The sequence below is a fragment of the Eriocheir sinensis genome, chromosome 32 (genome assembly GCF_024679095.1).
Source record: "Eriocheir sinensis breed Jianghai 21 chromosome 32, ASM2467909v1, whole genome shotgun sequence".
In the NCBI taxonomy this organism is placed as follows: domain Eukaryota; kingdom Metazoa; phylum Arthropoda; class Malacostraca; order Decapoda; family Varunidae; genus Eriocheir; species Eriocheir sinensis.
Window position 1 is genome coordinate 16,705,981 of NC_066540.1, and position 23,197 is coordinate 16,729,177.

Consider the following 23,197-nt stretch of genomic DNA (forward strand, 5'->3'; position numbering starts at 1 on the left):
GACAATAAAATGTGAGGACGGAGAGCACGTCAAACCTCTACCTCACTGTTTTAATTCTGTTGTTTGTTTGTTTGATTGATTGATTGATAGTTTATAGTTGCAGGTAAACAACAAGGGAGAAGGGAGGTTAGTTTTATTGCCCTCCAGACGCGGTCCATTCGGCAATCTCTTTACTACAGAGGTCGGATGTTTTTATATTGATTAATTGATTGATAGTTTATTGTTGCAAGTAAAACAACAAAGGAGAAGGGAGGAGCGTTAGTGCAGCATCAACAACCTTCTCTTAACTTAATTGACTACCCGAGTAACCGTCCCCGCGCCAGTAAATAAAAGAAAGCAGAAAAAAACACCAAATAAAGACAAAACACGGAAAAAACAGCAAAATAAGAGTGATCCAGGGCAGTAAAGAAAAAAATACAGGCAAAAAAAACAGCAGAAAAAAACACCAAATAAAAACAAAACACGAAAAAACACAGCAAAATAAGAGTAACCGTCCCCAGGGCAGTAAAGAAAAAAAAATACAAGCAAAAAAACAGCAGAAAAAAACACCAAATAAAAACAAAACACGGAAAAAAACAGCAGAAAAACACCAACCAAAACAAAAAACAAAAAAAAAAAACAACAAAATAAAAAACCAAAAAAATACAAGCAAAAAACAGCAGAAAAAAACACCAAATAAAAACAAAACACGGAAAAACACAGCAAAATAAGAGTCAAAAAAAAAATAACAGAAAGAGAAAAAAATACAAGCAAAAAAACAGCAGAAAAAAACACCAAATAAAAACAAAACACACACAAAAACACAGCAAAATAAGAGTGACCGTCCCCAGGGCAGTCAAAAAAAAAATAACAGAAAAAAACACCAAACAAAAACAAAACAGGAACAAAAAACACCACCGAGAGCAGTAAAGAGAAAAAAATACAAGCAAAACCCATCAGAAAAAAACACCAAATAAATACAAAACACGAGAAAAAACACTAAAATAAGAGTAACCGTCCCCAGAGCAAGACGGTCCCGGGGAATGTCAACAGAGGAAGAGTCAATGATGGCTGGTGGCAAGGGGGAGCCGCGGCACTCCTCGCCCCTGCCGAGCCTGCCCGCCACCCTGCAGCGCGTCCTACCCAGAACTATCCCCGGACCCGTCAGCCCACAGAACAAGGGCGCCCTGGACTGGTGAGGCGGCGGGGGTGGGGTGGGCGTGGGGACAGGGGCGGGGGTGGATGTGGGTGTGGGGACGGGGTCGGGGGTGTGGTGGGCATGTAGACAGGGGCGTGGGTGGGCGTGGGCATGTGGACAGGGGCGGGGGTGTGGTGGGCGTGGGCATGTGGACAGGGGCGGGGATGTGGTGGGCGTGGGGACAGGGGCGGAGGTGGGCGTGGGCGTGGGGACGGGTGGGTGTGGGCATTGGGACAGGGGCAGGGGCGGGGATGGGCGTGGGCATTGGGACGGGCAGGGGCGGGGGTGGGCATGGGCAGCAACCTGTGTGGGTATTGCTTTCTTGATGTGGTGTAGAGGCCAGCAAGGGGGTGTTTATATATATGATTTGTCTGTGCCCGCCAGACTAAAACAGATTTTTTTTTTTTTTTACAACAAAGGAGGCAGCTCAAGGGCACACAAAAAAGGAAACAATAATAAAAAAAAAAGCCCGCTAATATTCGTACAGGTGCATAACACGCATATTTGTGTTGGCTGTTATTCTCGGGAGTGGAAAAATTTGGGCGGCTTTTCCGATACCCTGTGCCCCTGTCCACCCAACAGTGAATGGGTCCCAGGTATTAATCGGGGGTTGTGTCCCGTCTCCTGGGATCTGTTTCCTTCTCCTATAATTCCTTCCCCTTCTCTCTCTCCGGCATATGACCACAGATGTTGTGTTGACTAAACGAAACTTAAACTGTCCCAAACTCCTGCGAAAGCCTTGTCAAATATGTGAACTTGGCAGACGAAATGTTTAGCAATACGACCTTGTGTGTTATATACTTATATGTGAATGTTTCTCTCTTCTCTTTCTATCTGTGTTATCCTCGTCTCCTCTCCGTGCAGGGGCTGGCAGGGCTTCTTGGCATATGGGGCACAGACAACGGTGGTGGTGGTGGACCCTGTCACCCTGCAGTGCGCCCAGACCCTGTCCAAGCATCGCACCCATGTCGTCAAGGTGGGGTCACTAATTTTTGTGAATTTACTGATTTATTTTTTGCAGCAGAAAATAAATAAAAAATAGTCCTCAGTCCACTGCTTCAGACCAAAGTGACTGTGTAGAACCACTCTGCACCTCTCAAAGATGATATTTTGCCTCTATTATGGATTTGGAACTGAATATATACATGTCCCTGGGCAAACACTCTCAGACACTCTTGGCTCTCACAACAAACATTTTCAAAGGTCACAAGGGAGATGAGTCGAGTTCTCATGAGTCTTTTTAACATTCATGGTGCAGAAACCTTGTCAAACTATCACTAGGCTCATAAAACCACCCATGGATATACCCACAGCAACCTCTATGAAAGCCTCCCTAAATGTTTGTGAATATAGGCCCTGGATCATAATGTGAAATTGGGAATGGAAAAATATTGATCAAGATAATGGGGGAAGGGTTAAGGGGGATTAAGCCCATTCATTAGGAAGTGAGGTTAGGTTAGGTTAGGTTCAGTTAGATCTGATGTTTAACCCCTTGACTGTGGATTTCCTACAGTCAGACCTCACCAAGCTATAGGAATGGAACAAAAAGTGGCTGCTACAATTCAGTGAAGAAAAATGTTAAGTCCTGCACCTTGGGAGGGGAAATCCAGCACACCAATACCACATGGGAAACACTCCACTATCCACCACAGAGGCAGAGAAAGACCTGGGAGTGTATGTTACCAGACTACCAGTGAAGGCCAAATCCAGCATACCAATACCACATGGGAAACACTCCACTATCCACCACAGAGGAAGAGAAAGACCTGGGAGTGTGTGTTACCAGGCTACCAGTGAAGGCCAAATCCAGCACACCAATACCACATGGGAAACACTCCACTATCCACCACAGAGGCAGAGAAAGACCTGGGAGTGTGTGTTACCAGGCTACCAGTGAAGGCCAAATCCAGCATACCAATACCACATGGGAAACACTCCACTATCCACCACAGAGGCAGAGAAAGACCTGGGAGTGTATGTTACCAGGCTACCAGTGAAGGCCAAATCCAGCATACCAATACCACATGGGAAACACTCAACTATCCACCACAGAGGCAGAGAAAGACCTGGGAGTGTATGTTAGCAGGCTACCAGTGAAGGCCAAATCCATGCCAATCACAGTGGACGGGTTAACCTTCCCTCTACCCCCTCAACAGGTCCGATGGCGCAAGACTCGTCACTACCACCAGCTCAGTGCGCCCTACAGCCTGGTCCTGGCCTCGGCGGACACTGGAGGGACCATCCTAGTGTGGGAGGTGGTGCGTGGGGAGGTGGTGGCGACGCTGCAGGATGGGACCAAGGGTGTGTTGGGTGAGTGCGTGGTAGTAGTGGTAGTGTTGGTAGTAGTAATGAAGTAGAAGAAGAAGTAGATGTTAGTGGTAGTAGAAGTAGACTTATTTTTTTCCTTTTATTTTTCTTTTCCTCCTTCCTTCCTTCCTTCCTTCCTTCCTTCTTTATATTTTGCCTCCCTCCCTCTCTTCTCTCCTTCCTTCCTTCTCTCCATTCCCTTCTTCAATAGTAGTAGTAGTAGTAGTAGTAGTAGTGATAATAATAATAGTGATGATATGAAGTAGTAGAAGAAGATTAGGAGTAGTAGTAGTAGTAGTAGTGGTAGTGGTAGTAGTAGTAGTAGTAGTAGTAGTAGTAGTAGTAGTAGTAGTGGTAGTAATCTTTCTCTTTTCCTTCCTTTCCTTCTTTCTATTCCATCCTTCCTTCTTTCTTTCCTTTTTGTTCTTTTTCTTCCCTCACTCTTCCTTCCTTTCTTCCTTCATTCCTTACTTGTCTCTCTAATTCTTTCTTCTCTCCCTTCCTTCTTTCTCTCCCTTCCTTCCTTCCTCCATTCCTTCCTTCCTTCCTTCCTTCCTTCCTCTCCTTTCTAATTCTTTCTTCTCTCCCTTCCTTCTTTCTCATCTCCCCTCCTTCCCTTCCTTCCTTCCTTCCTTACCTTACCTTACCTTACCTTACCGTACCTTCCCTCCACCCAACCCTTCATCCCTCCTTCCCTAACACCCACCCACACCCAACCACCCACTAACATACTCCACCCCCCACACTAACCCCAACACTCCCGCCCCCAGAGCTGGAGTGGCTGGGGGGCGTGGACGGCAGCGAGCACCTCCTGGCGGCCCTGCACCCCCCTTACTCGCTGGTGCTGTGGGATACGCGACACAGCACTCGGGTGTGGCGGAAGAGTTACACGGAAACCCTCACCACATTCCACTTCGACCCATTCCACAGCAACAAGATGGCATGTGAGTGGAAGGGGGTGGAAGGGAAGGGAAGGGAGTAGGGTGAGTGGAAGGGGAAGGGAAGGGTGCAGGGGTGAGGGGGTATGGATGAGGGGTGAGATATGGGTTGGGGTGAAGGGGAGGGAGAGGGAAAGAAGGGGAAGAAAGGGGAAGGGAGAGAGAGTGAGGGAATGGGAGAGAGAAAGAGGGAGAGAGAAAGAGGGAGAGAGAGAGAGAGAGAGAGAGAGAGAGAGAGAGAGAGAGAGAGAGAGAGAGTTGTTGTTGTTATTTATTATGCTAATCTAATCTTTTTTTCCCTCCCTTTCTCCTCCTCCTCCTCCTCCTCCTCCTCCCTCCTTTCTTTCTTCTTTCCCTCTCTCTCATTTCTCTTCCCTTTTTCCTCTTTTATTTCTCTTCTTCCTTTCTTCCTTTTTTTTTCATTCCCTTTTCTTCCTTTCCTCCTTCTCCTTTCTCTTCCTTTCTTCCTTTTATTTCTTATTTCTTTCCTTTCCTTCCTTATCACCTTCTTCCTCCTCCTCCTCCTCATCATCATCATCATCATCTCTTTCTCCTCCTCCTCCTCTTCTACCTGTTCTTCCTTGCTCCATATGTTCTTCCTGTTCTCCTTTCTCCCTCTCCTCCTCCTCCTCCTCCAGTCCTCTGCGGGGGCTGCGTTCTGTTCGTAGAGGATTTCAGCCTAGCCAAATGCCCCTCGTCAAATGGCAGGAAGTTCTATGTCTCCGCCCCGCGCACCAGTCCGGGGCGGGGCATGGCGGGGCAGAGCACGCCCGCCCCGCCCACCTCCGCCGCCTCCACCCCCTCCGGCCCCGCCCCGTCAGCCCCGGTTGACGAGAGAGCGAGTTCGAAGATTAGGAGGAAAATGAGAGAGTTGGTCGTCGGGGAGAGCAAGCCAAGGTGAGAGAGAGAGAGAGAGAGATGATGTCACAGTATTTTTGTCTTTTTTTGTTTTTATTTTATTTTCCTTTCCTTTCCTTTTTCCTTTTCCTTCCCTTCCTAACTCAATCATTTCCTCTCCTTCTTTTCCTTATCCTTCCTTTTCATTTCCCTTTCCTTCCATTCCTTTCCCTCCCTTTCCTTTCCCTTACCTTCCCTTCCCTTCCCTTACCTTCCCCTTCCTTTCCTTCCCTTACCTAACCTTTCCTTTCTCTTCCTTCCCTTCCCTTCTCTTCCCTAAACTTCCCTTCCCTTTCCTTCCCTTCCTAACCCTTCCCTTCCCTTTCCAACCCTTCCCTTCCTAACCCTTCCTAACATCCCTAACCTCACCAAAACAACCCCCTAACCCTCCCCTTGAACCCACAGCCGCGGGGATGAGTCTGGCGGTCAGCTGGTCGAGTGTCTTCAGCTGGCATACCACCGTACCGTTCGGGACCAGCTGCTGCTCCTGTACCCCCGGGAGATCCTGGTGCTGGACCTGACCATCAACCAGACTGTGGGCATCGTGGCTGTGGACCGGGCTGTGTCACCCTTCTGCCAGGTGAGGGGGGGAGAGAGAGAGATAGATACGTAAGGAAATAGAAAAGGGAGATAGGTAGACAGATAGAGATAGATAGAGAGACAGAGAGAGATACATAAAAAAATAGAAATAGGTAGATAGAGAGAAATAGAGAGACAGATTGATACAGATTGACATAAAGAAATAGGAATAGACAGAAATAGGGAGATAGATAGACAGAGAAATAGAGATAGATAGAGAAATAGAGAGACAGATTGACAGATTTACATAAAGAAATAGAAATAGACAGAAATAGGGAGATAGATAGACAGAGAAATAGAGATAGATAGAGAAATAGAGAAACAGATTGATAGATTTACATAAAGAAATAGAAATAGGGAGATAGACAGAAATAGAGATAGATAGAGAAATAGAGAAACAGATTGATAGAGATTTACATAAAGAAATAGAAATAGACAGAAATAGGGAGATAGATAGACAGAGAAATAGAGATAGATAGAGAAATAGAGAGACAGATTGACAGAGATTTACATAAAGAAATAGAAATAGACAGAAATAGGGAGATAGATAGACAGAGAAATAGAGATAGATAGAGAAATAGAAAGACAGATTGATACAGAGATAGACAAACACATTAAAACAGACAGAGACACACACAGATAGAGAGACAGAGACAGACAGAGAGACAAAGATAGATAGACACAGAGATAGAAAGATAGACAGAAAGAGACAGACAGACAGGCAGAAAGACATAACAATAAATATCCAAAAAAAAATGCAGAGAAAAATTAACAAAGACCACCACCACCACTACCTAACCTGACCTTGCTTAACCTGACCTTGCCTGACCTCACCTAACCCCAAGCCGTCATTTCCGCAGGTGTTGTCGTGCTGGAGGCGGGATGTTCTGCTCTGTTTACACGAGTCCGGCTCCGTCTCCGCCCACTTCAGACGTCGCCTCCTGCCGCTGCTGCCCTCCTCCCCCGACGGTGTGTGTGTGTGTGTGTGTGTGTGTGTGTGTGTGTATATATAGATCACTTGTTTTTCCATCACTTCATATTTCATTTCTCTCACATTCACCCCATTTTCCCCCACTTCCCTTCACCCTACCCACACCCCATACCACACACAGGTCACCCACTCACCCAGCTACCTACCATAACTTCCCCATCACCCTAAACTCACTCCTTCACCCCAAAACTTCACCCTAAAACAACTAATCTCCCAATCAATTTCCCACCACACCACACCAGACTACACACACACCCTTACATTCACCCCATTTTCCCCCACTTCCCTTCACCCTAGCCACACCCCATACTACACACACCTAACCCACTCCCCCACCTACCACCCATAACCTCCCCATCACCCCAGACTCACCCACTCACCCAAAAATCTCACCCCAAAACTATCCTTATACTCGATCACTTCCCTCCACACCACACACACACCCTAACATTCACCCCACTTTCCCCCACTTCCCTTCACCCTAGCCACACCCCATACCACACACAGGTCACCTACTCACCCAGCTACCCTTCCCCCGACAGAGAGCTCCGGAGGGTCAACGGATCAGCAGTACTTTGAGGTTATGTACGATCGCAAGTGTCACTCGGAACCTCTGCGGCTGAACAGACTGAGCAGACCTATTGGCTTGACGCTCGACCCAGTGACAGAGAGGCAGATGGGTGAGTGGGAGAGAGAGAGAGAGAGAGAGAGAGAGGGGGGGTGGGACTGAGAGAGAGAGAGAGAGAGAGAGAGAGAGAGAGAGATGATAACTAATTGATTCTTCTTCCTTCTTTCCCTCCCCCCCCTTCCTTCCTCCCCTTCCCTTCTCTTCCCTTCCCTTCCTTCCCCTTCCCTTCTTTCCTCCCCTTCCTTCCCTTCCCTTCCCTTCCTTTCCCCTCCTTCCCTTCCCTTCCCTCCCTTCTCTCCCCTTCCTTCCCTTCCCTTCCCCTCCCACCCACACACACCATCTCCTTCCTTTCCCATCCCCTCTCACCCCATACCTCCTCCCTTCACCCCTTCCCACCCCATCACCTCACCCCCACCTCCTCCCTCGTTCCTTTCTCCTCCCCTTCACCCCATCCCATCACCCCTTCCCACCCCATCACCCCTCACAAATCATCCCCCTCCCACCCCTCCCCACTTCCACCCCCACCCCTTTCCTCTCTTACCCCATCCTGTCACCTCTCCCCCATCAACCCCCCCCCCCCCACCCCCACAGCCCTAGTACTGGGGGACGGCCGCGTGGTCTTCAAGCAGTTGCAGATCTCCCCCACCCCCGGCAGGCAGGCAGTCGGCACCCCACTCTTCACCCCAGGGCACCCCACCCCCCCGCCTGCCCCCCAGCACCCCCACCAGCACCCCCCCTCCGGCCTGACGATCTCGGATGACCACTTCGGGGGAGCGTTCACCCCTGGGGGACTGGGCGGTGGGGTGCCTGGGGTGACCTCTGCCCCCACCCCCCCCCCTAAGCTCACCCTGGGGGATTTGGTGAAGCCGGCCTGGGCGCTGACGGAGAATGTGAAGGTTTGTGTGTGTGTGTGTGTGAGGGGAGGGGGAGTGTGTGTGTTTGTTTGTTTTCTTTTTCTCCCTGTTTTTTTTTCTCTCTCTCTCTCTCTCTCTCTCTCTCTCTCTCTCTCTCTCTCTCTCTACTACTACTACTACTACTACTACTACTACTACCACTAACACAACCACCACCACTAACCCCCACCCAATCCACCCCTCAGGACCCCACCACCACCACCTCCGCCAGTGCTGCCCCAAGCCACAAGGTCAGTCTGCGCATCATCATGACCGGCCTAATGCCCTCCGTGTCACCTCCCCCCCTGGTGGTGCGCATGTGCCCGCCTCTCACCACCCGCAACATGCACTCCTACCTCCCCCGCATGGCCGCCGGCACGCAGTCCGGGGCCGTCCAGATCTTCAACATGGCCACGGGGATGCTCGAGAGGGAGTTCGCGTTACACACCTACCCTGTAAGGTGTGTAGGGGGGGGGAAGGGTGTGTGGGGTGTGTGTTGTATATGGGGGAAGAGAGGGATAGGATGTGTGTGTGTGTATGTGAGGTTAGGTTAGGTTAGGGTGTGTGTGTGTAGAGAGGTGAGAAGGGTGTGTTTCTGTGTGTGTGTGTGTGAGGTTAGGCTAGGTTAGGTTAGGGTGTGTGTAGAGGGGTGAGAAGGGTGTGTTTCTGTGTGCGTGTGTGAGGTTAGGCTAGGTTAGGTTAGGGAGTGTGTGTAGAGAGGTGAGAAGGGTGTGTGTGTGTGTGTGTGTGTGTGTGTGTGTGTGTGTAGGCCTATATGTGTGTATGTGTGTGTGTGTGTTCAGCAATGTCTATTAACATATATAGTCTTTGTCAGTCAGTCAGTCATCCAGTTGGTTAATCAGTCACTCAGTGAGTCTCCCAGTTATTCAGTCAGTCAGTCAGTCACCAAGTTAACCACTCAGCCAGTCAGTCAGTCATCCAGTTAGTTAATCAGTCAGTCAGTTAGTCTCCCAGTTATTCAGTCAGTCAGTCAGTCAGCCAGCCAATCCCTTACCCCCCTCTCCTCCACACTCACTCCCCACTCAGTCAGTCAGTCACCCAGTTAATCAGTCAGTCAGTCAGTCTCTCAGTTATTCAGTCAGTCAGTCAGTCAATCCCTTACCCCTTTCCCCCTCTCCTCCACACTCACTCCCCACTCAGTCAGTCAGTCAGTCTCTCAGTTATTCAGTCAGTCAGCCAGTCAATCCCTTACCCCTTTCCCCCTCTCCTCCACACTCACTCCCCACTCAGTCAGTCAGTCAGTCTCTCAGTTATTCAGTCAGCCAGTCAGTCAGTCAGCCAATCCCTTACCCCCCCCTCCTCTCCTCCACACTCACTCCCCACTCTCCCCACTCAATCAATCAGGCAACCATTTCCTCAACCCACACCAACACCTAACACTCCAACTCACTCCCACGCACTCCCCAGGGGCGTTGAGTGGGCCAGCCTGTCTTCCATCCTGTCGTTCGGCCATCAGCCACTCACCAACGGACAGGGGCTGGTGCGGAACGAGCTGGTCTACACGGACACGCTCACTGGCCGCTCCACTCCGCTCCGTACCAACAAGGCGGAGGAGTCGAGCATTGATATGGTGCGAGTGTCGTACCTCAAGTAAGTGCGGGTGTTTGGCGGGGGGGGGTCGTACCTGTGTGTAAGTATGTATGAGTGTGTGTGTATTTACCTAGTTGTGGTTTTACGGGGCCTGGGCTTACGCTCGTGTGGTCCCGTCTCCGTATCTACGTTTATCCAACTCTTCCGTAAAGCTTTGCACACTCCTCGCCGATACTGTATCCTCACTTAGCCTGTTCCAAACCTCTATATTTCTTTACGTCTCTCAAGCATCTTCCCTTCCTCAACTTTTTACTATGTCCTCTTGTGTTCCTAGTGTTTATTCCTTCTTTTGGTAGTAACTCCTCGTTGTCTACTTCTTCCATTTTGCTCAGTAATTTGTAGATTTGTATTAGGTCTCCCGTTTCTCTTCCTTGTTCTAGTGTTGGTAGGTCCATTTCCTCTAATCTTTCCTCGTATGTCAATCCCTCCACTCTGGAACCATTTTTGTTGACATCCTTTGTGTTCTTTCTGGTTTCGTCATGTGTTTCTTCTTATGGGGAGACCACACTGCTTCCACATATTCCAAATTTGGTCTGCTCATAGTGGTAATTAATTTTTCATCATATCCTTATCCATGTAGTTGAATGCTATGCCAATATTTCACCCCATGTTATGCGTATCAACGGAGATCCGATTAGCATGACTGGGTGTTTGTTATCTTGAATTGTTACCCTTAATCCCCTCCTCTCTCCCCTCCCCCCCAGACAATACTTCCTGGTGGTGCTGCGCGATGACCCCCTGGAGCTGTGGGATGCGCGGCGCCTCCTCCCGCTGCGCACCATGCCCCGACGCTTCCCCCGGGTCTCCGCCCTTGAATGGTCCCCCACCTCCCACGTCAAGGCCCCGCGGGTGGACGTTTGGACAGGGCAGGATGGGGCGTCGGGGGTGAAGGGGGATGTGATGACGGACTCAACGCTGTCCCTGGTGGATGTGGGTGAGTGGGGTGTGTTAGGGTGAAGAGGAGTGTACTGGAGTGAGTTAGAGTAGGGATAGGTGTGATAGGGTGAGAGTAAGGGTGTGTTAGGGTGAGGGAGGGTGCGTTAGGGTGAAAAGGAGTGAACTGGAGTGAGTTAGAGGAAGGAAGGGTGTGATAGGATGAGGGTAAGGGTGTGTTAGGGTGAGAGAGGGTGTGTTAGGGGTGTGTAATTTGATGAGATAATAATAATAATAATAATAATAGATTTTGTGTTTATTAATATATTCTCTCTTCCTCCTCCTCCTCCTCTTCCTCCTCCTCCTCCTTCCTTTCTTCTTTTCTTCCTTTCTAATCACTTTTTTTGTCTTCTTCCTCCTCCTCCTCCTCCTCCTCCTCCTTTTTCTTCTTCCGTTCTTCAATTCATGTTTTTTCTTCTTTTTGACTAATATATTTTTTCTCTTTCTCCTCCTTTTCTTTAATTTTATCCTTCTCTTCCTTCCTTCCTTCCTTCTATCCCTCCTTCCTTCCTTCCTTCCTTCCTTCCTTCCTTCTTTCCTCCTCTCTTTCTCTATCTGTCTACTACTACTACTACTACTACTACTACTACTACTACTACCACCACCACCACTACCACCACCACCAGGCTCCCCCACTACCACCACCGCCCCCTCCACCACCCCAGGCACCACCACCACCACCCCCAGCATCGCCAAAGAGACCTTTGTGTTCACCGACTCTGAGGGACAACTCTACCACTTCTCGGTTGAGGGGAACGTGATCAAGGATGGTAGCAAGGTCCCTCCAGACGTAAGTGTTCAACCACGGTCCGATCGCGTGCTGGACTTGTGAGGGGGGTGCTGGAGGGTGTGTGTGTGTGTGGGTAGAGAGAGAGGGGGTTGTAGGGGGTGATGGGGAGGAGGTTGTGTGTGTTTTTTGGGTGAGGGTCGAGTGTGTTTGTGTGTGTGTGTGTGTGTGTAAACTTTTTTTTTTTTTTTTCATTCTTTCATTGTTTATTTCTTTCTTCTTTTCTTCCTTCCTTCACTTATCTTTCTCTCATTTATCTTCCCTTCTTTCTCTCCCTTCCTTCCTTCCTTACTTGCATTTTCCCTCCCTTCCCTTCCTTCCTTCCTTCCTTCCTTCCTCCCTACCTTCCTTCCTTCCTTTCTACCTAACTCACTTCTCTACCTCCCTTCCTCTCCCTTCCCTTCCTTACCCTATCCTTACCCTTCCATAACTTACCCATCACCCTCCCTTCCTTCCTTCCTTCCTTCCTTCCTTCCTTCCTTCCTTCCTTCCTTCGTAACTTCACCTTCCTTCCTCTCCTTTCCCTTCCTTACCCTATCCTTACCTTCACCCTTCCTTCCTTCCTTCCTTCTTTCCTTCCTTCCTTCCTTCTTCCTACCTAACTTCTCCATCTACCTTCCTCTCCCATCCCTTCCTTACCCTACCCTTACCTTCCATAACTTACCCCCCCCCCCCCCCCACACACACACACCACCCCTATCACTACCACTCCTATAATCTTTTCAACCATTTCTTTCAACCCTTAACCTTCATTTCCTCCCCTTACGATTCCATTCCATTTTTTAACCATTCCGTTCTTCCTATCCTCCCCTCCCCTACAACCACCTCCAGTACAACACCCCCCACACTAACTCACCCGCCCCCTCTCCCTCCCTCCCCCCACAGTCCCAAATGAGCACCATCACGTCCATCGCCTGGAAGAGCCACGAGATTGTCCTCAGCGACGCCGATGGCAACCTCACCGTCTGGGACCTCAAGACGCGCATCTCCCGCCACATCGCCACGCACCGGGGATGGGTTCGAAAGGTGCGCTTTGCCCCCGGACGCGACAACATGAAGCTACTGGTGCTCTTCGCCGATGGGGTGGACGTGTGGGATGTGCGAGATGTGAGTATGGGGTGTGGAAGGGGTGAAAATTGGGTGTAGGGTGATGAGGAATGTGTAAAGGGTGTGCTTGGTAGGGTGTAGTAGGGTGATGGTGTTAATGTGTGGGATGTGCAAGATTTGAGTATGGGGTGAGAAGGGTGTGTCTGAGGTACAGTGGGCATGATGAGGCTGTCTGATAGGGTGTTGAATGAGAGGATGTGTAAAATAGAGTACAGGGTGATGGGGGATGTGTAAAAATGGATATAGGGTGATAGGGGGATGTGTAAGAAGGGTGTAGGGTGATTGAGATATGTAAAAATGGATATAGGGTGATAGGGGGATGTGTAAGAAGGGTATAGGGTGATTTGGAGATGTGTTTAGGGTGTGTAACGCTCTCTCTCTCTCTCTCTCTATTTCTCTCTCTCTCTCTCTCTCCCAAACTCTCTCCTTCCCTCCTCCTCTCTCTCTCTCTCTCCTCTCTCTCTCTCTCTCTCTCTACCCTAACCTTACCCTACCCTCCCTTAATACCCATACCCACACCCACACCTTCCCTAACACCCCATCCTCCCTTACCCTCTCCCCTTCTCTACCTAACCTAACCTAACCTTCCCTTCCCTGCCCCTCCCCAATCCATTCACCTTCCCTAACACCCCATCCTCCCTTACCCTCTCCCCTTCTCTACCTAACCTAACCTAACCTTCCCTGCCCTTCCCCAATCCATTCCTTCCTCTCCCTTCTCTTGTCATTCCTCCCTTAACTCCCCTACCTCCCCCATCCTTACTCTCACACTCTCTCCCATACCCTCTCCTTACCTTCCCTTCCCCAATCCATTCCTTCCTCTCCCTTCTCATTCCTCCCTTAATCCCCTCCTACCTCTACCACATTAACTCCCCTTCACCCCCCTCTTCTCACACCCCCTTTCCCCCAGGTGGTGTTGGTCAGCCAGCTCAAGACACCCAGGGACATGGTCAAGATTGTGGACGCTGATTGGGCCGCCTCGGACCGCCCCGTGCTGGCTACCGTGGACGGCTGCCTCAGGGTTTTGGACATGCCCCTCAAGACGTCAAGCTCGCCCCTACACCACTACTGCACGAAGGGTGAGGGGAGGGAGGGGGGGGAGGGGGGAAGGGAGAGGATGGAATGAGAGGTAGAGGAAGGGAAGGAAGGAGAGGAGGGATGGAAAGAGAGAGAAGGAGAGAGAGAGGAATAGAAAGAGAGAGAGAGAGAGAGAGAGAGAGAGAGAGAGAGAGAGAGAGAGAGAGAGAGAGAGAGAGATGGAAAAAGATAGAGAAATAGATAAGGATAGATAGATAGATAAACAGAGAGAGAGAGAGAGATACACACACACACACACACACACACACACACACAAATGCAAACATAGATAAAAAAAAAAAAAAAAGAATAAATAATAAAAAACTCACACTATCACCCTATTTCTCACCCTGCCAGAGCCCATCGTGTCACCCTACCTGCTGGGGGGGGAGGCGTCGCTCAACCTGCGCACCCTTCTGACACACCAGCCCTGGCGCACACCCTACACCCTGAGCTTCTCCACCGAGGACGGATTCACCCCGGAAGAGCTGACGAGTGAGTGTGTTAGGGTGAGGGGGGATGTGTCGCACCCTACCCACACCCTAGTCACCCTAATTCACCGTTTTTGGATATATTAAGACACATTTGGTTAAGATTTAAAGTGTGCTAGGGTGAGGGGGGATGTGTCGCACCCTACTGATACCCTATTCTCCCTAATTTACCCTTTTTTTTTTGGATATATTAAGATACATTAGGTTAAGATTTAGGGTGTGTTAGGGTAAGGGGAGATCTGCCACATCCCTTCCCACACCTTGCTCACCCTTATTCATCCTTTTTGAATAGATTAGGGTGTGTGAGGGTGATTACATTAAGTGTGATAAAAGATAAGGTAAAGTATCACCCTATACTCACCCTATTTGCACCCTATGTCACCCTATTTTCACTCTTAAGATTAAGCTCACCCTCTTTGCACATCATCCACAAACACATCCCTCTTCTGTAAGACCTAATATCACCTCATCCTCACCCTATTTACACCCTAATTACACCCCATCTGCAAACACATCACCCTTCCAAGACCTTTCACTTTCCTCACCCTCCTTACACAATATTCGCATCCCACCTCACAGGCATCGAGATCTGGCTGTCGCGCATCCCCCAGGAGGTGCGGGCATACCTGGAAGGGTGTGACTCGACGGCCCAGCGCGCCCTTGTCACATCCCAGCTCTTCGGTGATCAGGGGGAGCTGGACTTCTGGACCGTGGCTGCGCACTACCTCACGCATCCCCCCCTGCCACTGGTGAAGGTATGGGGAGGGGTGATAGGGAGGAGTGGAGGGGTGATGGAAGGGAGGGAAGGAAGGAAATGAAGTGAAGGAAAAGGAAAAGAAGGAAGAGAAGGAAAGAAATACAGAGAAAGGAGAGGAAAGGAAGGAAAGAGAAGGAAGGGAAGGGAAAGGAAGGAAGAAAGGGAAGGGAAGGAAAGGGGGAGAATGGAGGGAGAAGGAAAGGAAGGAGAGAAGAGAGAAGAGGAAGGAAAGGGAAAGGAAGGAAGAAAGAGGAAGAGAAGAAGAGAGGAAAGGAGGGGAGGGAGGAGGGAAAAATTATAGGAAGAAAAGAGGAGGAAGGAAGAAAAAGGGAGGAAAGAAGAGAGAGAAGAGGAGAGGAAAGGAAGGAAGAAAGGAGGAGGAAGGGAAGGGAAAGGAAGGAAAGAAGAGAGAGAAGAGGAGGAAGGAAGAAAAAGGGAGGAAAGAAGAGAGAGAAGAGGAGAGGAAAGGAAGGAAAAAGAACATGGGAAATGGAGGAGGGAAAAATTATAGGAAGGAAGGAAGGAGTTACGAGAAGGGAAAGAAGGAAATGGAAAAATATGAATAAAAATAATAATAATAATAATAATAATAATAATAATAATAACAACAACAATAGACAGATGGATATATATATACTAACATTCTCTCTCCCCCTTCCCCCCCCTCCCTGCCCCCCCACCCACCCCCAGGACGAGGGTAGCAGCAGCAGCAGCAGTGTCGGGAGTGCGGAGTTGCTGACCCTCGGAGAGACCTCGTCCAACGCCAGCGATGACCCCTCCTCCGCCGGCCCCCCCGCAGCCTCCGCCATTCCCTTCGCAGCCGCCTCCACCTCCTCCGCCCCCCAGGCCCCCCCGCACCCCCTGGAGACCACCTACCACCATTTGTGCGATGCTGCTACTTATAAGGTGTGTGTGTGTGTGTGTGTGTGTGTGTGTGTGTGTGTGTGTGTGTGTGTGTACCCCCTACCACACTCTCAGAACACCCCCTCACACCCCCCAAACCACACCCTCTTCCTCTCCTATCTTTCCTCCTTCCTCTTCTTCTTTTCCTTCTTTCCCTCTACCTCCTTTCCTTCCCTTCATCTCTTCCCTTCTACCCTACCACCCCCTAACCATGCACACCCAAACACACCCTTTTCCTCTCCTATCTTCCCTCCATCCTCTTCTTCTTCTCCCTCTTTCCCTCTACCTCCTATCCTTCCCTTCCCTCCTCCTACCCTACCACCCCCTAACCACCCCCTCCTCCCCCACAGCACCATGAGCTCGAACGCTTGGCCATTCACGAGAGCAAGGGGTTGGAGGGAGACCAGCGCGCGGCCCTTGGGAGGAGTCTGGCCATGGTGGGGGAGCGCGACAGGGCGGTGCGGCTCCTCCTGGACGCCGACGCATCCCACACGCACTTCTACACGGACTGCCTTCGCGCCTGCCTCCTCTCGGCGACGCACCACTCTCCACAGGCGCAGTCCACCATCAAGCTGGTCGCCACTAACCTTATCGCGGCTGGGAACATATGGGAAGGTGAGGATGGGGTGTAGGGGGATGTGAGGGATGTTTGTGAGTGTGAGAATAGGGTGTTAGAAGCTCTTTGGATTATATGGCTCGGTGAGGTGTATATGGTAGGGTGAAGATGGGGTGTGGGGAAGGGTGTGAAGGGATGGGGATAGGTGTGTAAGGGGTGAAAAAATGGTGGAGGGAAGAAAGGATGGGGTGTAAGAAGCTGTTAGGTGTATCTGGGAAGGTTAGGATAGGGTGTAAGGAGCTAAGGATGGGGTGCAGGGGTGTAAGGTGAGGCTGAGAGTATATGGGAATGTGTTGATAGGGTGTGAGGGTGTAAGGAGGTGCAGGGGATGTCTGGAAGGGTGACGATGGGCTGCAAGAGTGTGTAGGGTGTGCTGAGATAGGGTGTAAGGATGTGTGGGGATGTTTGGGAGGGTCAGAGTGAGAGGGGTGATGTGAGAGAGAGAGAGAGAGAGAGAGAGAGAGAGAGAGAGAGAGAGACAAATAATTATATCTAACTTTTTCTTCTTTTTTTCCTCTCATTCATTCATTCCACTTTGCACATCCCACCCCTATTTCCTCTCCCATCCCCTTACCTCTCCTCACACACATCCCACTCCCATTTCCTCTTTCATCCCTTTCCATCACCTCTCACATCCCCCCCTTTCGCACCCCATCCCAGGCGTGGAGCTGCTGTGTCTGATCGGCAAGGCGGGGGATGCATGCAGATACCTCCAGTCGTATGGTCAGTGGCTGGCGTCCGTGTGGCTGGCAAAGTGCGCCCTGCCCGTAGCTGAGACTGTGGATATCCTCCGACGCTGGGCGCACCATCTCGTCACCACTGGCAATAAGGTATGGGGTGAGGGTGGGATGTGAGGGAGGAACGGTAATGGGATGTGGTATTTTTTTATGGTGGGGTGTTGGAAAAGGGTGGAAGGGAAGGACTGTGAGATGGGATGAAGGGGGAATGTGTATGGTGATGGTGGGATGTGCTGGTGACTGGGATATGGGGAATGAGGTATGAGGTGCAAGGAGATGTGTGGGGTGGTGGGGGATATGTGTAAAAGGCTAGGAAATGGGGGGTGTCATTCTCTTTGGCTGGAGGTTAAGTATAGGGTGTGGGAAGGGGTGTAGGGTGAGGAGGGATGTGTAGGGTGGATGGTGGGATGCGTAGAAGGCTCGGATATTGGGTGTGATATTCTCTGACTGGCCGCACCATCTCATCACCACAGGGAATAAGGTATGGGGTGAGGAGGGATGTGTGGGGTGAGTGGGGGGATGTGAAATAGGCTAGGAAAGGAATGTGAGGGGGGGGATGTGAGGGAGGAAAGGTAATGGGATGTGGTATTTTTTTATGGTAGGGTGTTGTAAAGGGGTGTAAGAGGGTATCAAATGAAGGGGTGTAGGATAGGGTGACAAAGGGGGATGTGTAGGTAATATGGGGTGTTGGAAATGAGTGTGAGTGAAGGATTATGGGATGGGGTGATAGGGGAGATGTGTAGGAGGTGAGGAAAGGGGGATGTGATGGGAAATAATTGTATTTTAAATTATTGTTGTTATTATTATTATTAAGACAAACTTCATTAAAATTTCACCTTACAGAACATTACTAATTTTTATTGTTATTCTCTCTCTCTCTCTCTCTCTCTCTCTCTCTCACTATTCTTTTTCTTTAATTTGTTTTTCTCTTGTTTTTTTCTTTCAACATTTTCCTTTATTTCTCTCTCTCTCTCTCTCTCTCTCTCTCTCTCTCTCTCTCTCTCTCTCTCTCTCACACACACACACACACACACACACACACACACACACTCACATATACACACACACACACACACACACTACAACTCCCCTCTTACACACATACACACAATACGCACACACACGCACACAGGACCAGGGCGTGTGCGTACTCCTCTCCGTCGGAAGCATCGCAGCCGCCATCGAACAGCTCGTCACCCAACACTACCACCAGAGGGCCGCCCTTCTCCTCTCAGCCGCCACCCAGCACCACGCCCTGCCGCCACTCACCAACCCCCCTCAACAACACCAGTCAGCGTCATCATCAGCCGCCACCACCACCACCACCTCCGCCGCCTCCTCCTTCCAGCCCGTCACCACCACCACCTCGACGTCGCCCACGCTCTCGTCGTCTTCGTCATCATCCTCGTCCTCGTCGTCAGGTTCGCTCGGCTCGCTGGTTGAGAATATTCATCGGTGAGTGGTTGTTGTTGTTGTTGTGGTGGTGGGAGAGAATAAGGAGGAGGAGGAGGAGGAGGAGGAGGAGGAGGAAAAGAATAGGAGAAATAATTATAATAGTAGTAGTAGTAGGAGGAGGAGGAGGAGGAGGAGGAGGAAGAGGAAGAAGAAGAAGTAGAAGAAGAAAGCAAAAGAATATGGAAAAGAGAAAGGAAGAAAGGATTGAAGGAGGAAGAAGAGAAGGAAAAAAAAGAGGAGGAGGAAGAGAAAGCAGAAGTAGAAAAAGAGAAAGGAAGAAAGGATAGAAGGGGAAAGAAGAGAAGGAATAAAAAGAGGAGGAGGAAGATGAAAAACAGATAGAAAGGAAGAAAGGATAGAAGGGGAAAGAAGAGAAGGAAAAAAAAGAGGAGGAGGAGGAGGAGGAAGAAGAGGAAGCCAAAAACAGATAGAAGGGAAGAAAGAAAAAGTAGTGTATTGATGGAGGAGAAGAAGAAGAAGGAGAAGAAGAGAAGGAAAAAAAATATTATAGTTGCAGTATTAATAGGTATTAGGAAGAGAGAGAGAGAGAGAGAGAGAGAGAGAGAGAAATATTGTTAGGTGAAGTAGTAGTAGTAGTATTAATAGTAGAAGTAGTAGTAGTAGTAGTAGTAGTAGTAGTTGTAGGTGTGGCAAGTCTTAATAATCCTAATCTTTTACATAATCCTTTGCAGTGTCAGGTTCAAGCTATTTCTCAACCTCCTTCCTCCTACTCTTCCTCCTCCTCCTCCTCCTCCTCCTCCTCCTCCTCTTCTTTCTATTCCTCATGACTCTGAGATATTTATACAACAACACCATTTGCCAAGTCACCTTCAAACAGTCATCTCCACATTGTTACCACCTCCTCCACCTCCTCCACTTCTGTTACATCACCACCACTTTTGCAACCACCACAACCACCACTGTTGCTGCCACCACCACTACTATTACTACTACTACCACTACTACTACTACTACTACTACCAAGCATATCCCACCCTATCACATCCTCCCAACCTCTCATGACCACATATGTCACTTACAGCTCCCCTGCACCCTAATTTCCCCGTAACCAACATATCCCACCTCCAACATATACTCCTAACACATACTCCTGGCACATACCACTTGCACATCCCCCTAACCTCCCATCACTATCATCTATCACTGTCACCCAACACCCTAACACACCCTAACTTGCATATCCCATCCCACTGTGTCTTTCCCTTCCCTAACATTTTGTCACATCCCCCCACAGAAAGTATGTGCTTCACCTCTATAGTCTGGGCAACCAGCCGGCCGTCACACACTTCTGTCGGCTCCTCGGGGAGAAGGGACACACCCTCCTGCAGGAACTAGATGCCCTGCAGTGATGAGGCGATGGTGGGATGTGCTAGAGAGATGCGCTGAAGATGTGTGTTCCAGTCGTATAGTTAGTCATAGAGTTTTATATTTAGTTCTGTATAATTTTTTTTTTTTTTATATATATCTTTGGCATAGTGATGGTGGGATGTGCAAGGTGGGATGTGCTTGAGAGATGTGCTGAAGATGTGTATGGTCCAGCCGTACAGTTAGTCATGCAGTTTTATAATTATTTCTGTATTAGTTTTTCTTGATTTCCTTGGTGGGATGTGCAAGGTGGGATGTGTTAGAGAGATGTGCTGAAGATGTGTATGGTCCAGTCGTACAGTTAGTCATACAGTTTTATATTTAGTTATATGTTTTCTTAATTTCTTTATACTGCAGTGAGAGTGGGATGTGCAAAGTTGGTGGGATGTGCTGATGATGTGTTACACTTGTACAGTCACTTATACAATTCTTGATTTAGTTCTGTATTAATTTTTTCTTCTTAATTTTTGTTGTTTAGTGATGGGGTGATGGTGGGATGTGCAAGATAGATGGGATGTGATGGAGATGTGTTAGAGTTGAAGTCATTCCTATAATTTGTTAGTTATGCAGTTCTTTGCTTTCCTTCATTCCTTTGTCCAGGGATAAGGTGTAAGTGGGATGTGCTGAAGGTGTGCTAATGATGTGTTTAAGTCCCACACATCCTACAATCGGTCCAAGAATCAATTATCAAGTTGTTTATTTTGTTTTCCTTGATTTTTTTTTGGTCCTAGGATGGTGTGATGTGCTAGTGGGATGTGCTGAAGGTATGTTAAGGATGCATTCAAGTTCTTCACATCCTACATTCAGTTCAAGAGTTGGTTATTTGTTTTTCTCCCTTCTTTCTTTTGTCCAGGAATGAGGTGCAAGTGGGATGTGCTAAGTAGGATATGCTAAGGATGTGTTGGAGTCCTACATATCCTACAGCCAGCCCAGGAGTTAGCTGATTGGTTGTTTTTGATCCTTTGTCTTACAGGGGATGAGGTGCAAGTGGGATGTGCCAAGTAGGATGTGCTGAAGATGTGCTAAGGATGTGTTCAAATCCTGCAGTTTGTTTATCTAGTGGTTCCTTTGTTTTCCTTGATTCCTTTGTCCTGCAGTGATGGGGTGAGGGTGGGATGTGCTAGGAGGGATGTGCTCAGTCAGCTTTGTTTGCATTTGTATCATTCTACTATTGTCTTTTTTTGGTATTTCATTTTCTTCCTTCCTTCCTTAATTCCTTTCTTCCTTTTCTTCATTCAGTTCATTCTTTCCTTCATTCCTTATTTCCTTCCTCTCTTTCCTTTCTTTTCTCACTGTCTTCCATATGTCCTTCTTTTCTTTCCTTATTTCCTCTTCCTTCATTCTTTTCTTCCTTCTTTTCCCTTCTTTCTTTCCCTTTCTTCCTTCTTTTCCCTTCTTTCTTTCTCTTTCTTCCTCCCTCTCATTTCCGTTATTTTCCTTCTCTCTCTCTCTCCTTCCTTCTGTGACTTCCTTTCCCTTCCTTTTCTCAGTCCATTTATACTTAATCTTTCTCCTCCTCCTCTTCCTATCATCTATAATATTCCTTTGTTTTGATTCATTACGTTTATATATTTTACCTTCCTTTATGTATGTGTCCAATTGTGGCGTCTATGATTCCTCTCCTCCTTGATGTTCATTTGTTTCATTTATATATATATATTTTTTTTCCTCATTTTGTCGCTTATATATGAGAATTTACATAGAGATAGAATTATATATATATAGTAGATGCATTCCAGTTATTATTATTATTATTATTATTATTATTATTATTATTATTATTATTATTATTATTACTATTATTATTACTGTTGATGTTGAAAAGTTTAATAGGAGAAGAAAGTTAGTTACAATAGTCATAGAAGTAGTAGTAGTAGTAGTAGTAGTTGCAGTAATGTGTGTGTGCGTGTGTGTGTGGAAACCATTATGCACATGTGTGTACGCAATAAATAACGTACATGTATTCCTTCCTAAAGAAATATACATACATCTGTGCATTATTTTTTTTAATGTGTGTTTGTGTGCAAAAAAAGTATGATCGTGTGTACTTTTACAGGGCGTGTGTGCGTATTGATACCTGTGAGTGTGCCAAAAATGTATGATTGTGTGCGCTTTTCATAGGACCGTGTGCACCTGTGTGTGTGTGTGTGTGTGTGTGTGTGTGTGTGTGTGTGTGTTTGCACCAAAAAAGTATATGTGCACCGAAAAGTATGTTCATGTGCACCAAAAAGTCTGATCATGTGCACCCAAAAAGTATGATCATGTGCACCAAAAAGTATGATCATGTGCACCAAAAAAGTATGATCATGTGCACCAAAAAAGTATGATCATGTGCACCCAAAAAAGTATTATCATGTGCGTTTTCCAGTGTGTGTGTGTGCGTCAAAAAAAGTATGACCATGTGCACCAAAAAGTATGCTCATGTGCGCTTTTCCAGGGTGTGTACGCCAAAAAAGTATGATCATGTACGCTTTTTCATAGTGTGTGCGCCAAAAAAGTATGATCATGTGCGCTTTTTCATAGTGTGTACGCCAAAAAACTATGATCATGTGCGCTTTTTATAGTTGTGTGCGTGTATGTGTGTGTGTGCGTATTATAACCCATGTACACATCCATAACCTATATGTACGCCATTCTCCGAGGGCTGTGTGTACGCTTTCCCGGCCCGTGTATGTACGCTTTTTCAAGAGCTGTGTGCGTGTTACTCTATAAGTGGTACGCACACATGTAAGCATTCCAGTCATGTACATACGTATGTATGTATATCTCAGCAGTCATGTACACATTTGAGCCAGAAACGTACATAATATACAGTCATATGTACGTTTATCTTTTTACTTTCCATGTATGTGTGTATGTATGTATGAATCTCTCTCTCTCTCTCTCTCTCTCTCTCTCTCTCTCTCTCTCTGTATTTTTTTCTTTATTTT

General features: G+C 48.1%; 1 protein-coding gene across 2 annotated transcripts; it reads left to right on the forward strand.

Moving 5' to 3' along the window:
- The first annotated feature begins 994 nt into the window (after window positions 1–994).
- LOC127006300 (WD repeat-containing protein 11-like) lies at window positions 995–23,091 on the forward strand. Of its 2 annotated transcripts, XR_007759396.1 has the most exons (23): window positions 995–1,174; window positions 2,042–2,153; window positions 3,334–3,487; window positions 4,255–4,428; window positions 5,061–5,319; window positions 5,725–5,899; window positions 6,759–6,867; window positions 7,432–7,569; window positions 8,109–8,413; window positions 8,617–8,870; window positions 9,839–10,021; window positions 10,726–10,955; window positions 11,581–11,744; window positions 12,627–12,848; window positions 13,756–13,924; window positions 14,280–14,417; window positions 14,993–15,168; window positions 15,861–16,076; window positions 16,424–16,688; window positions 17,350–17,519; window positions 18,559–18,881; window positions 20,137–21,127; window positions 21,249–23,091. XR_007759396.1 is itself a non-coding variant. In XM_050876011.1 (22 exons), exons 1-22 carry the CDS (start codon window positions 1,023–1,025, stop codon window positions 20,249–20,251), a joined length of 4,203 nt encoding a protein of 1,400 aa, XP_050731968.1. In that variant the 5' UTR covers window positions 995–1,022; the 3' UTR covers window positions 20,252–23,091. The 2 variants fall into 2 exon arrangements, 1 of the variants encoding a protein (XP_050731968.1); XM_050876011.1 differs by having other exon boundaries at window positions 20,137–23,091.
- The last annotated feature ends 106 nt before the right edge of the window (window positions 23,092–23,197 follow it).